This window comes from Astyanax mexicanus, chromosome 14 (assembly GCF_023375975.1).
Source record: "Astyanax mexicanus isolate ESR-SI-001 chromosome 14, AstMex3_surface, whole genome shotgun sequence".
Classification (NCBI taxonomy): Eukaryota; Metazoa; Chordata; class Actinopteri; order Characiformes; family Acestrorhamphidae; genus Astyanax; species Astyanax mexicanus.
Window position 1 is genome coordinate 24,931,070 of NC_064421.1, and position 15,009 is coordinate 24,946,078.

At 35.6% G+C, this 15,009-nt stretch overlaps 2 protein-coding genes across 6 annotated transcripts in view; one reads left to right on the forward strand and one right to left on the reverse strand.

Moving 5' to 3' along the window:
* The window catches only part of myo6b (myosin VIb), a 70,593-nt gene extending 67,955 nt beyond the window's left edge, over nt 1-2,638 (forward strand). For all 3 annotated transcript variants that reach the window (XM_049463755.1, XM_022672881.2, XM_022672883.2), the window contains one exon: nt 1-2,638. In XM_049463755.1, the coding sequence (XP_049319712.1) occupies nt 1-200 (200 nt within the window). In that variant the 3' untranslated portion in view covers nt 201-2,638.
* Nucleotides 2,573-15,009, reverse strand: part of impg1b (interphotoreceptor matrix proteoglycan 1b) — a 27,542-nt gene continuing 15,105 nt past the window's right edge. The window contains exons 12-18 of one of the 3 annotated variants that reach the window (XM_049463756.1): nt 14,857-14,946; nt 8,635-8,854; nt 8,315-8,525; nt 6,883-7,068; nt 6,565-6,736; nt 4,827-4,910; nt 2,573-3,344 (exon numbers count right to left, since the gene is read on the reverse strand). In XM_049463756.1, the coding sequence (XP_049319713.1) occupies nt 3,258-3,344; nt 4,827-4,910; nt 6,565-6,736; nt 6,883-7,068; nt 8,315-8,525; nt 8,635-8,854; nt 14,857-14,946 (1,050 nt within the window). In that variant the 3' untranslated portion in view covers nt 2,573-3,257. The remainder of the gene's footprint in view (nt 3,345-4,826; nt 4,911-6,564; nt 6,737-6,882; nt 7,069-8,314; nt 8,526-8,634; nt 8,855-14,856; nt 14,947-15,009) is intronic. The other 2 variants (XM_049463758.1, XM_049463757.1) reach the window with 2 other exon arrangements.

Sequence of the window (15,009 nt, forward strand, 5' to 3'; positions counted from 1 at the left end):
GCAAAGATGACATGGAGATGTGTGAGCTGAGTCTGGAGGAAACGGGGCTGACCAGGAAGCGTGGGGCAGAGATCCTGCCACGCCAGTTTGAGGAGATTTGGGAGCGGTGTGGTGGCATTCAGTACCTGAGGAACGCAATCGAGAGCAAACAGGCCCGGCCCACCTACGCCACCGCCATGCTCCAGAACCTTCTCAAGTGAGGAGCACATTCTGTGTCTCCCGGTCAGTCAGTTCTTACTGTCTCTGGACAGGTAGATAATGCAATAGTGCACTATAGGTTAAACAAAGGGAGCTTAAACCTCTCTGATACAGTGGAAATCTCAGACATGCTCATATTTCAGTAAGGAATTATGATCTACTGTAGATTTTTTTTTTTTTGTCACTTATTGTTTGTTTTTGGTTGATATTCATTTTGCTGTGGTAATTTGCATTTTTTCAATTTGCATTTTCACAAAATATGAGCTTTGTCTGAGGATTCAGATGTAATGCCTTAATTTTAATTTTCTTTTCTTTATTTTCATCGCAAAGCTTATTCAGTAGGACACTTGTTTTTTTTTTCTTTAAGTATTTACATCCTTTGTTATTCTGTGCTTCCCATTGTTCCTGAAGGATTGGGGTAATTTATTTTACCTTCAACGTTTTACTGTTTAAGTACAATCATCATTGACATGCTTATTTCACTACTGGACTTTCAGCAGCCCTCAGCAAACCTTCAGCATAAACTGAATTGGCTGTTTTGGTAGAGTCCCCTTAAATTTAGTAGACTCCTGGAACAGACATGATTTTTAAGCACATTCTGCACATTTGAGGTCAGGACCGAATAGACAGCACACGTTGATACATTTAATGTTATCAATGGCCTTTTCAGTCACCACGAATGTTTGGGATTATTGTCCCATTGAAACACCCAATTGTCTCCCTGCTTAGCCATTCAAGAATTCAGAAGTAGCCTTTCTTGTTCATTACTTGCACTATATTGTCAAAAAAATTCACTCACCACACCAGACCTTCTCGTCCAACATCAGTGCCTGACCTTACAAATGTACTTCCCAACAAAAAAACACTCCTAAATCTTGTGAAATGCCTTCATGATGAGTGTATGTAAACACGTCAACTGACAACAGTTGATTGTGCTTAGATTTTTTTTTCAGCCCTGATGATGCCGTGAAAGACGGAAGGTGAGCAGTATCTTTATAGAATCATGACTGCTATCGGACTGCTTAGACTGTTAGATATCCCATCTCTTGAGATTTTGGAAAACCTTTGTTCATTTTTTGGATGCATTTTGCATGTTACTTGAGAGAGTTGCCGCATACAGCAGTGGTTTTCAACTCCAGTTCTTTAGAGCAGGAGTACATAGCTAATGTGGGAGTACTTAATCAACCCTATTGATAACTATTGTTAAATTAACTCTTTAAAAATCTAACACTCACTGTTCATTAACAATTAACTGGTAAAATTCCTGTGTAGTAACCAATAGGCTAAACATATACTTGCTGTTTGCATAGATAACCAGTTGTATCATAAACGACACTGCTCACAATTTGGCCTGTGTGTTATTGGACTCTTCCACTTACCACAGCGGAAAGGCCACATCCTACAGATGCATCTTTGTGTACACTTCATCTTGTAGGAATCTCATTCATTTCTAAAGATGCTCACAATCAATGCACCAATCGGATGCAGGATACGTGAGGCAGCCATCATGCGTATTTAGCAGCAAGTATATTTTTAGCTTTAGAAATGAGGATTGGTTGGTACAGACAGGTGATTGACATCATATATAATCGTAAATGTATTTTAATCTATTAGACAATACTTAGGCTGAATGAAAAGATTCACTTCATCGTATGGTAGCTTGTCACAGTTTTTCCGGTTAGTGTCATACACCATCATGCTTAGTCATATATTGTATGCTCCAGCCATGTACACTTTCCCCATAAACAAGATCTGCATGTACTTTATATCCATCTACCACTTTGTCCTTGAGCTGTCTAGTGTATAGGCACCTTTATGATGATTGGTCTCATTTGATGCACACCTGAATAAAAAAAAAAAAAAAACTCATGTTGTGGATGATATAGCATACCAGCTTTTCCTAACAACTGTGCAATAGAGCCATAACAATATAGCAAGTCACACCTTAAGCATCTCTTTTACATTTTAAATAAAAATTCCTTAATGTAATACTGTTTTATATAGCCACTTAAAATGCAGTACACACAGTGTGTAGGCCCACGTTGCCATATAATGAATTTTCATCTCTTATTTCCCCACACAGTCAGGCTGAGATTTATAACTTTTCACACAGTCATTCCCCAGCACCCCAGACATTGTCTTATATATCCCAGAAGGAATGTGTGGGGAAATAACTTATCACATACTTGCTGTAGTGGATTGTTCGGATTAGAATACATAAAAACATTCCACACAAAAAAGTTTGTACCTTGCTTTCATATTTGACGGCTGCTTGTTTGTGACAATGCAGTGATTCTAAAGACCCCCACGTTTAAGGTACATATAATACAAGAAGTCCTTAGAGAGCTGCGACACAAAAAAAACCTTTGCTGTGTAAGCTTTTGTTTTCTTTTTTTATTTTGTTCTGTTCATTGTAAAAGTGAATAAAAAAAGAAATCAATCCTTGCCCCCCTGTGTGTTTTGGTCTGGCTTTCAAAACACGAGCGACTGCAGAGAAACATGCATTTCCATGCAAAATAGTTTTAGGTTATTTCAAGGTTGTTAGTTATCCTAATATCTTTATAAGAATATTAGGCATAATTCCTGTCTGAATAGTTTTTTTATTATTATTATTATTATTAAATAACAAGCATAAAAATGAACAGCTTATTTTACATTCAGTTTCTTTTTTTGGAATACTGAAGAGAGGTTTGAGTACTGTTCGAGCAGTCATATAATCTATGTTCTCTGTGATACCACCAAATGTATCCATTTGTAAATAAATACCTCATTGTGAGGAAAGAACCAAAAAAATCACCTTTGACAAGGAAAAAAACAATATCCAACCAGTTCTAAGTGTCTGACCGTGCTTCCAAACCAGTCTTTTGCTTTTACTCAATGGAGTGTTTCCATTTGCTCCATGGTTGATTGGTGAGAGCTTCAATGCTTACCTTCACCATCAGCTTTATGTGCATTCCAAGTGTCTATAAAAAGCCAACAGAGTTGAATATAGTTCGTGTAGAAGACCACTGAAGACCTTTGGTGCCGAGCTGAGCTCAGAAATGGCCATCAAATCACTATTATAATATGGTCACTTCAAAGCTGTCACTGTCTGGTCCCCTTAGAAAACAGCACGAGGTCCTGTGTTCATTAGACAGCCGCCATGTCTGAAAAATAGAAGTGTTCAAGAGAATAGTTTTTCAGACATGGTGTTATTTTTCTTTATTTTACAGTATATCTTCTCTGTCCAAAGCAAAAAAAAAAAAGAAATCTTGTAATAGACATTAATGTAAAATGATTGTGTTCCAGTTAATTTTAGAGCAGATCTATAGGATAACTGATCTGTCAAAATGAAAAATTAAACATAAAAAATGAAAAATAAAAAATGGAGATGATTTTTTTTTTTTTTTTTTTTTTTTAAACAACGATATGCAAGTATATGTCTCAACCACAAAGACTTCACACTGCAAACACTGGACCTAGACCTAGAAAAACTGGGAAAACAGCTTACCATCCACACTTATGTAACACAGAGGTAAAATGGTATCCACTTACTGCCAGTGGGGCATTAGGTAAGAGAATAAACCTGGGAAAGTGAGGGCAACCTTCCATGACCTTGAGAGTGGGCTTAATCCCACTACAGCAAGGTACAGTCTTATGCAAATTTTGGGCATGCTTGGCCAAATTATTATTATTTATTTTTTTTATTTATTATAACAATAAATAAAAATAGATAAAAATAAATAGTAAACAAGCTTTGTAGCCAAAATTTTAGCAAATCATAATCTGCAGTTTTTCATATCAGTTTGGTCAAGAGAGAAAATAAAATGAACCAAATGCTTTTATATGCCAAAGTTAACTGGTTTTAGCTTGACGTTTCTAGAAAGACAAAGAAAAATCTTGGTGTAAACTGATTGTTTGCTAAATGTAAAACTAATGGAACTAGCCTTGTCCCATTGGAAGCTTAGGGATGCTGCACTGAGTTGTGAGGTGTGTGTGTGTGTGTGTGTGTGTGTAAGGTCTCCTGCACTGAATGTGGATAAGCCTTCTGCCAGTGTCACTTGTCCATTTACACGGTCAGTACTAGCCAGCCACAATTATCACCACCCATCATTGTATTATGGTTATCAGCTACACACAATCTTGTGATTCCGTTTGGTAAGCCTGTGCTGACTGTAGCTTCAGCTTTCAGTTCTAGGCTGACAGACACAAAGCCCCAAGAGATGACTTTACACTTATATATTATATATATAGTGCCTTTAAACTCAGTGTTCTAATCTCACAACTGGACGCGACCCTCAACCTAAAGGACTGCATCACACACTAATGCAGCACATGGAGAACAAACTCCACCAACATAGGTATTGAACCCAGGGCCCCAGCAATAGAGAAACGTAAACCTCAAAATGTCACACCCCTGACATGAACCAGGATTTATCTGAACATTACCTTAACCTGTTTCTGCTTTTTATGCCATATAATGGTGTTTCTACCTTATTGTCAGTGTTCAGAAGTAACCCTAGCTCTAAAATATAAAATGTACTTCACAATTAAAGCTTTTCAATAACTTTCAAATAAAACAATTTAAAACCTTAATTGAGGATGTTTAACAGTCAATTTTAACTACATAGAGAAAGCTGTGGACTTACATCATGGTGTGGTATACAGTGGTGGAAATCAACCATTTCCGGCACTAGCCTTTCTGATCTTCTTGTGTAGAGTTGTCTGGGGATCTGTAAATAGAGACAAAGGCAACTGTGAAATTAAGGTAGTATGAATTTGACTTATGTGGGGCAGTTGTTTCATCCTAATCCAAGCTTGGACATGTGAGATCCCATGTGAACACATGCCATCACAGTGTTAACATGTAGACACAAACATACCACATGTCAGGGGTTTAGGAACTATTATCATGTATTACTGGAACTTGTATGCCCCCCATGGCAGCTAAAAAAGAATTTTACACTGACTATTGGTATATGTTTGTAATGTCTCCTACACTGAATGTGTGTTGCATCTGTTTGCCTTCTATAATGTATTTCTGACTATACAAATCTCAAAGAATATAAAAAGGTGTGGATTTTCTAAATGTGCCTGTAGGAACTGTAGGAACATTTCCTGATTCCATGACATTTGGCATGAGAATGTATCAACTTTTATTTATCTAAAATTGACCAACCATACATTAAAAACAAAAGGTTGGGCAGTGTTTCGCATTTAGAAAAAAAAAAAAAAAAAAACAGATTTGCAGTGCAACATTTCAACTGGGCAAACTGAGGCAAGGAAGCAAGAATTTTGCACTACATGTTAGTGTTAGTCAAGAGGCAAAAGTTGCAAAAGAGAAGCTGATTATCATTAGTTGCCACAAAGCAATAATTGCATAAAAGTGCAAACCTGATAAAGATAAACCTGGCATAGCTGTATTAAATAAGTGTTTGAGTTTTTTTGGTAATAAACTACTGTAAAAGAGATTTTATCTGGTCATCTCTTCAACATTACTAAATTTTACAATAACTACTGAACATTGCACTTGTAAACTAAAAAAAATTGACCTTGGATTGCTGTGAAACTCTACATATCTGCCATTGTTTTATCAGACCATTCCAGTAATTGTTTGCATGCAGTTATGACACTGAGCCTTTTTATAGGGTAGCAGGGGGAAATGCAACAAGACTCAATGTCACCAAAGTGTGCAATGGTTTCTTAAATGAGAAACCTAGACTGCTATGGACTGAAATCATATAAGTTGCAAATCCAGGTTCTTTTTGGATCCAATGATGGTTGCGGCCGCATATGTTTGCTTCTTAGCTTATTTTAGCAGGATAGTGCTTGCCCATACACAGCAAAGGTTCAGGTCTCTACCAGATTACCACACAGATTTCTCGCCATTCGTGCAAATTTGAGAACAGCTCTTGGACGCCATCTTCAGCAACCTACGAGTGTACAGGATCTACAGGTCCAGCTGCAATATATATTGATGAATGTGCTGCAGAATGCCTTACGGAACCTGTACATCTCCGTGGCCAACCGTATCTCATCTTGAATCCAGGCTAGAGGCTAATTGTACAGTTTTCTTAAATAAATCCTTTCACACTAATATTGTTATCACTTACATATATTATCACCATTATATTTACACTCCGTAATCTATGTGTTAACAAAATGATCAATCTGCTGTGTGGTGGTACATCTTTATCACCAAAGCCATTATTTATAACCCCTACACTTGGCACAGTGTTAGTTTTAAAATGTTAAACATTTCAAAAACAAGAATTTTGCTTTGTTATGGTTTTACATGGATTAGTGCAGCCCTTTAGACAGCAGATGAAATAGGTTAGTTATGAGATTCAGCTGAAATGAAAATAGCATTTGAGCTATGCACTTTACCTCAAAACTCAAATGTGACTTAAATGTGCCGTGTTCTGAGAGCATAGAGGACCCGGAGTCAGAGCCTATAGGATAGCAGATGCTCGACACATGAGTCAAGATACCCTCGTCATTCTCAAAAGCAGAATTCACTCTCATAGTACCCTCAAAGGGGAGGGAGGAGTGTGAATGCCTATAATTTAAAGGAGATGAGGTTTTCAATGCCAAGAAATGTTTAACTGTTTTTATACTAGTTTTTCACTCTTCTTCACCAACAGATAAAATGTCACAGAACAAACTAAATAAATGAATAAATAAAAGGAGTGAAAATCAGCTTACACTAGTGACACGGTCTTTCTCGTCCGTATGCACTTCTTGTTAATAAAAACCAAGATGCCTATCACAGCACAAACCACGGTGAGACTTCCAATCAGGCAGGCTACGAAAAGCAGTGGGTCAACAGGTACAGAAACCAGTTCATTGCAGCGCTCTCCATGATAGTGCCAGAATTTTCCTAAAGGACATCTAACAAAAGATGAAGAAAAGATGAGTTATGTGAGTCAAGCAGGTCAAAATACAGTCATATGCAAAAGTTTAGGCCCCTCTTTTGTTCCTTTTTTTGTAAAAGTAAAATATTCTATTTTATTTACTTTGAGATTTTATTTCCAAATGTTATTTAAATGTAAATACATTTTTTATAAATTGCATTTAAATTTAGTGTATTGATGGAGAATACACACACTGCCTGATCAAAAAAAAAGTTGCCACCAAAAAAAGATTAAGCCGTTTTAATTGTCGAATGCAATGTGCCATCAGGGAGAAAAAAATCCATTGATGGAATATTCTGGTCTATATTCAGTATATTCAGGTAGTCAGCTGACCTCATTCTTTCAGCACATACTGTTGCTGAACCTAGACCTGACCAACTGCAGCATCAACCCCACATCATTTACTTACTTAAATCCAGGTGGCATAAATTCAAATACTAGAAAACTGTATTTGCCATTTAATATAGTTTGAGATTTTATTTCCAAATGTTAACTTAAATGTAGATCTAATTTTAATAACTGCCTTTAAATGTAGTGTTTGATAGAGAATACTAAATTTAATTATACTAAAGCCTACAACAGTCAGTCACCCCCTAGTCATGAGGGACACCTACAGCTCAAGCGATATGTGCAGGACACATATCTTGCCTCTTATGGCAAGGCTTCCAACCCATTTTTTTGTAGGATTGTTCACACACAGCAAGAGTTTCCTAGGAGTCTATGTGCCAAATTGCAACACTTCCTTCACCTGCTTTCACCTTAAAATATATGTAATTTGACCAGAGATGCCTGGACTTCTGCATATGACTATTGTCAATATATTTAAAATAATAAATATACATAGCTCTGAAAAAAAAGAGACCACTGGTATATAAGAAACCTCTGGTATATAATCAAGAGGAAGATGTATGATCACAAGTCATCAAACCAAGAAGAAACTGCTTAAGTTTTTGCACCAGAAGTGGCATAAAGTTATCCAAAAGCAGTGTGCAAGACTGGTGGAGGAGAACATGCCAAGATGCATGAAAACTAATTAAAAAACAGAAATATTCCACCAAATATTGATTTCTGGAAATGTTGTTCGTAGTTCATAAGATAAAACAATGTTCATTTTACTCAAACATAAACCTATAAATAGCAAAATCAGAGAAACCGATTCAGAAATCGGTCTCTTAATTTTTCCGAAGCTGTATATAAAAAAAACCTGATCAGTATGGAGGTACCTGCAAGTGGCTCCATGGCCTGCTATGATTTCACAGGTCCCCCCATTTAGGCAGTAGTCAGGCTGGAGGTTACAGATGCTTTCACAGGGCTGGCCGTTCTCCGTGCTGTAGCCAGGATCACACAAACACTCAGCTTCTGCAGTCAGTGTGTTTACGACACAGCGGGAGAATTCATTACAGTCCAAATACTTGCACGGATCACCATCATTCACTGTGCAATGGAAGACCAAGAAAAGGCAAAGTTCAGGCTCATATTTCTTTTTATCATCATTATACATTATTTTAACTATCCGATTTTATTAATGCAAAGATCTGCTTACCTGCTGCCACATCCACCGACTCAGGGTCAATTTCTATGTCTAGTCTTTTTGACGCAGCATTACAGAAGTCTTCAAGAACACAGTGCACAGCTTCTGTTACGTTATACGGGACTGGTTTGGCCAACTTCATCTTGCTGTTTACCACCACACTGCCGTTTCTGAAGTTGAGAATCTGCAGCTCCTTAAAGCCAGTCAGGTTGGACTGCAGGTATGGAAGAAGCTGAAAAGATGAAGGGGAAACACGAGTCAGTACAATGTTCTAACATTTGTTAATCCTGGTCCTGGCACCTGCCTGCCTTCTAAATATATGGCTTTGCCTTCTCTCAACACATCTAATTCAACCAATCAAGTCAATAAAATTGGGATGGTGTGATACGTTAATGAAACCTCTAATAAGTACAGAGGAAGGAGGGGGCAGGACCAGGATTGAAGAACCCTGTGTTAATTTAATTAGTTTAAAAGTTGTTAGAATGATTAGGTGGGCTTGAATAAGCTGCAATCTTTCTGCTAGTCAAAACATTTTATTTGAATACCATCACTGTCTGCCAAAAAAAAAAACACCTTGTATTTCCAAAACAGCAAATTTATAGAAGGAATGAACAGTTCTTAACTTTAAATAAAAGATTATTTCTTTTTAAAGCATTTATATTTTTACACAAAAATACAGTGCCAAGCTGAAGCACAATTTCAAAGAAGCAGCATATTTGTATATATTCGTTTCAAACTTGTGTGCAAGATAAAGTAAGGCTTTATTTTTTAAAAATTCAATACCAAAAAGGCACCAAAGGTACCGAAAGAAAATTCTGTGCCTATTTTCGATACTTTAAATATAATTAATCTATCTAATGCTAAAATTTCTTAAAAAGAAATGCATCCAGCAGTATGCTTAGGAAAATATTAGTAGTTTAAGCACAAGTAATGCTGTTTTTGTTCTTAATAAAGCACCACAATCATGCTTGTTGTTTGTTCCAACAAGATCCAAAACGATATCAGTCACTCATGATGACAATATGAGAATGAGATTACTCATGTTGGCTGTTAAATAAATATGTTGTGAGAGTAATTATCGCTTTTTTTTGCAAAACATAAAAAGAGGCACGTTTAAAAAAATATATATATATATTTTCAGAGTGCATTTAAATGCACCAGAATTCTACATCACATTAGTGCAACACCTTCTGTTTTTCCTTCTTTCTCCATCAAATCCAATGACTATTTGGCATAACACAATCATATCACATGTCTAGTGGTATCCATAATTGTATTATTTTTTCCAATGTTAAAAAGAAAACCTACACCACTTGAAAGAACGCTTGCCTGGTAAAAGCCTTGTGAGTGGCATACTTTTTCTCTGGCACTGAGTGCCTGATTAGTATGCACAGGGTGGCTCTGCTTTGACCTTGCCGTTTTATGATTCAATTAGCTTGCTTGGCTGATGTACATTCAGTGGTAGAGGTTTAATTTCTAACTGGAGGTTAACACTGCTAATATCACTTGACCCATCATGTGCTTAATGATTTATGACGCACTGTTACATTTATTCACCAATAAATGTTCAGTTCCCAGTGTATTACTTTAAACAGTATAAACTACTGTACTACAAATTTATTACATTATCAACCTCTCTCTTGCCAGCACGGATTACAGTTACTGGCTTTTTATTAACTACATTTTCGTCATCTATTACATAATATTCCTCAGCAGGCTCCATTGCTATATGCACTATATAAATCATTTACAGGTATATACTGAATTTCTAAGCAACAAGCTTTTTTTCCTTTCTAGGAGTTGCCAATATCTTACTTTATCAGTAAGCCTGTATACCAGTAAATTCTATACATTATTAACATTCACATTTATAAAACAATAAAATAAAATAAATGACAGTTTGCAACTGTTAAAGATGTAGCTGACTGCCTTAACTCATTTCCCAAGGATGTGCTGCTCATTTATGGAGTTTTAAGGTTTTAAGAAGACAGTGATGGTCTTATGTTTGTAACAGAACATTGAATCAATAGGCAGTATTGATTATGTGACACAGAATTAATGAGGATTAACAAAGAAATAAAATAAAACAAAAAAAGTAATCTGAAAATTAAAAAGGTAACATCTTTTTGACAGTTAAATGAGAGAGAATTTGCAACATTTAAGCATGGTGGTGGTAGCATCAGGCTCTATAGCTGTTTTGTTGCCAGTGGAACTAGTCAAATTGCTCAAATGGAAAAATGACAACAGAAAACTACTTCCCAATTTTTTACCAAAATCTTAAAATTATTGATTCAGTAATTCAGAATTGCAAAGGAAAACAGAATTTTGTTTTACAAAAGAGAGGCAAATGAAGGAGAACAAAAAAAGACATTAGAAAATTTTTCTAATTTAAATTTTAAGTTTACCCAAATTGTTATTTTCTTTCTAAAAAGTATTTTCCACTGACAAATGCTAGTAAGTAAACTGGCATAATCCTTATAAAAATACATCTATATAGGATGTTTTTTTTCTGATCTACCCTTTTTCCCATCTCTCACCTCTAAAACACAGTTTCAGTGCAGCACAGGTGGAACTCTTCTGTACAGAGAATCCCATGCTCCAACATATATTAGATAATAGAATTCTTAAAACACCCTTAAGGCAAGCCAAGAGCGATCTCAAAGTCTCAGAAAACATTATACCACAGGTTTCTGCTTAATTAGTTGACAGCCACGCAACAGTCTGCTGTCTACCACAAATACGCACACTTCTGCTGACATTACGCTTGTATCTACTGGTTGATTTTCAAAGGCCATGCCAGTGCAAACCTATTCTGTATCTTCAGAGTTTATAATACATATAATAAAAGATTTATCTCAGCCCCTGACTTTCACAAATGTCCAAAAGTGTTTGTTCTCCATGTCCAGTTACAATGGTTGCTACTCAGACCAGTAGAGACAGGAGTAAAGCGAGAGACTATCGGGAGCTACAGGTCTGAACACACTTGTGGTTGGAAGTTTACATACACTCATCATAGACATAAATGAATGATGTCAATATCTGACTTTTATAGGGGAGAATATGGATAAAACAGAAGAATTGCCTTGCTCCAGAATCAACACAAGTTTAAGCTGACCTCATGAGAAAACAAAAACCTTTATTATGTTTTTTTTTAAATGGTCAAATTGAACAAAACCACTAGAAGAAGTATAATCCTAAGAATACTGTATTAACTATTAAACATGGTGGTGTCAGCATCATGACCTGTGGCTGTTTTGGGACTGTCTCACAAATCTTTACCATAATCTCAAACCACAGCTACATGATTAAAACTTGGACAACAGGACACTGACCAAAAAGGCACATATCCAAGGAATTAAAGGTGGTTGTGTAATGGATAATACACTCTAATATTGAGATTTTGAAATATTTAAATTCCTAACCTCATCCCAAACAAAAGTATGTGGGTGGTTGGGTCTGTACCAAAAAAACTACAAATGTATCTAAACTCATGGGTCAAATTACAAATTACTGCTGTCCAATGAACAACAGAATTTCTTCACTATTTGAACACTGTAGTTGCTCTGTACACTGTGTAAATAATTCTAGAGAAATAGATAGAAATGCCTTTAAATGTTTAATTGTTAACTGTAGAATTAGCTTCCATTTGATATTAGCCTACATTTTAACTTGCATACAAAGAACATTTTTTCATACTCCTGTAGAGTCACTGGACAAGAATTTATTTTGAGACAGCTCAATGTTAATAAATTCAGAAAAAATGTTCCTTCAGATACTTTTCATAATGAGTGCATGTAAACTAAAACCACTACAAGTATAAAATAAGGGTTTAAGATTATGTCCAGGTTTAAATTACATCTAATATTGTAATGAAAAATACTGCAGTGCTGAATTATAAATGGGCATACAAAGTTAAATACATTTTTCAAAATAAAGACTTTTTTTTTAATAATAAGAAAACTACTGCAAGGAGCCCATTTATGAATCAACATCTACTTCAATGGCCATACAGTTTTGAAACTTACCAGTGCAGATCAACTTCTGACCACAGCTAACTTGTTCAGTTCACAAAATCAACATTTCTTTTCGTACATCATTTCTAAAACAAGACACTATGTTGCTAGATTGGGCAACCAATTATAATTGGAAATGGAGTTACATTTGTTGGATATAATTGCTTGCAGCAGATAAAGGCATGCACTTGTTTTTTCATTTCAATTTTACAAAATCTTCAACTAGTGACATTTTAATTATTATATTCCATATCATTTTAACTGAATCTATAAAACAATTCCTACCCTAGACTAAACAAACAGTAGACATGACAATTTATACAGAACTAGTTTATACATAATTTTGAGCAAATCTCAAAACAATAAAACTTTAAGGTATGCTGAACTGTGTAACAAAGTTTTCTAGCTGCAGGGGTTGCATTATAACTTGTATGTAAAACTGTGCTCTATTAGTCTCTGTGGCCTGTATGCTGTTTGTCCGGATCTGCATTACATAAAGCCTCTTATGCATTCATTCAGCTATAAACCATAGTGTTTAGTCACCTGATACACACCACCTCGCTCCTGCCACACTAAGAGCCCTTCAGCATATAGAAAATGAGTTTCACAAAAGTTTTTTCATGATTGTCCACAAAAGAGTCACTTTGCTGCCCGACCTACTGATCATAAGCTTCTTAGACAGTTCATCAAATCACTGACCCATTCAGGATGACACAACTTAGGGAAAACTAGTAGAAGCCATTCACCAGACACAATTCCCACAGAAGTAGAAGCCATTCACGAGAGACTATTCCCAAAGAAGTGTATGAAGAAACACATATGGAATTGTGTAGTAAAGAATGTGTAAAAATATATATTAAAAAAGTGGAAAAGGCCTAATTAACATATTTTATAAATTATTCAACATACAACATACCTCTACATTGCAACCACTTGGTGGAGGATGCGTCTCAAGTAATTTCTGTTTTTTGGAAATAAATTCATACTTAAACTTTGGCCAACAAGTGCTCAGCATTTCTAGGAACTCAACCAAGACCATTGAAAAACCATTTCAGGAGAAAACTATCAGTCATTAAAGCAAAAAGTTCTACTTCAAGGAATCTAAAGTATAAAACATATCCTGGTTTGTTTAATAATTTTGTTTCAACATAATTCCACAAGTGTTCCTTCATAGTTCCAATGTCTTAAATATTAATCAACAACATAGAAAATTATAAAAATATAGAAAGATTGATAATATATACTCTTAAAAATAAAAGTGCTTCAGAGGAATATTTGAGCTATATCATAGAATGACCATGTTTGATTCTAAAAAGAACCTTGTTAATGTGAAGTAGGGTTGGGCGGAATCTATATTTTTCATACTGTGTCAAAATATTATCGCAGTATTACTGGGATTTGTGTAAACTGCGCAGGTCTACATGGCTACAATAACATAAAATTCTGAGCTATTGTTTAACTGGACCTTTAAAAACTGTTTAGTAGAGCTAATCAGAAGGCTTTACTTAGTTAGCATTATAGTTTACATTCTGCTCACCACAGAACAGTGCAATCTTTGACTGAAACTCCACTTACAGTTAAACTATGGTGGTGTGGGGTTCTGAAGGTCAGAAAGTAACAAAGAGCTCAGTACAGCTGTTTTAAAACTAGCAATAACTAAGCTGAGCACTGATGATAAAACCAGAGAGTAAAGTCTTATTCTGTAGCTGACTAACTGCTAACAGCACTGCCCCTAAAGAACCTTTACATCACGACAAAGTACTTACAACCACTCAAAGTGTTTTTCACACTCAACTATTACAAGTGTGCTTCATTTTACATCCAAGATCAGTTCTTATATGCACCGCTTAAAAGAACCATCTGAAGCTTTTTCTTATCTTCAAAATAATACACACCATATAACATTTAAAACTTTAATCTGTAAGAAATGAAAACAACAGTGACCCCCCCCCCCATGACTTCCCAGAAATCCTAACATACTAACACTTGAGATCCTTAGCAATAAGTATATAAGGCATTTGTGTGTGTAAAAAGAAAAGAAAATGAAAGAAAAATAATGGCTAATGTCTTGTAGTTGAAAATTATTAGCATTGATTAATGATGGTTAAGGAAGAAGTAATCTGAACTGAGGTCAAGAAGTTACTTATAGTTGTTAGTAAACACAAATCTAAGATTAATCACTACGAATGATTAATGAAAGACACTTTTTCTATAGAGGTACCGGTATTGAGGCTAATGTCCTCTGTTCCCTCTCAGTCTGTTTATTGGATACCTCTGGCTTTGGCAAGTTTTCAGGTTCTGGGATTTGCCTCTAGTTTAAATAAACAACAAAATAAATAACCAGTTCATTGAAAAGATGAAAATCATACTGTAT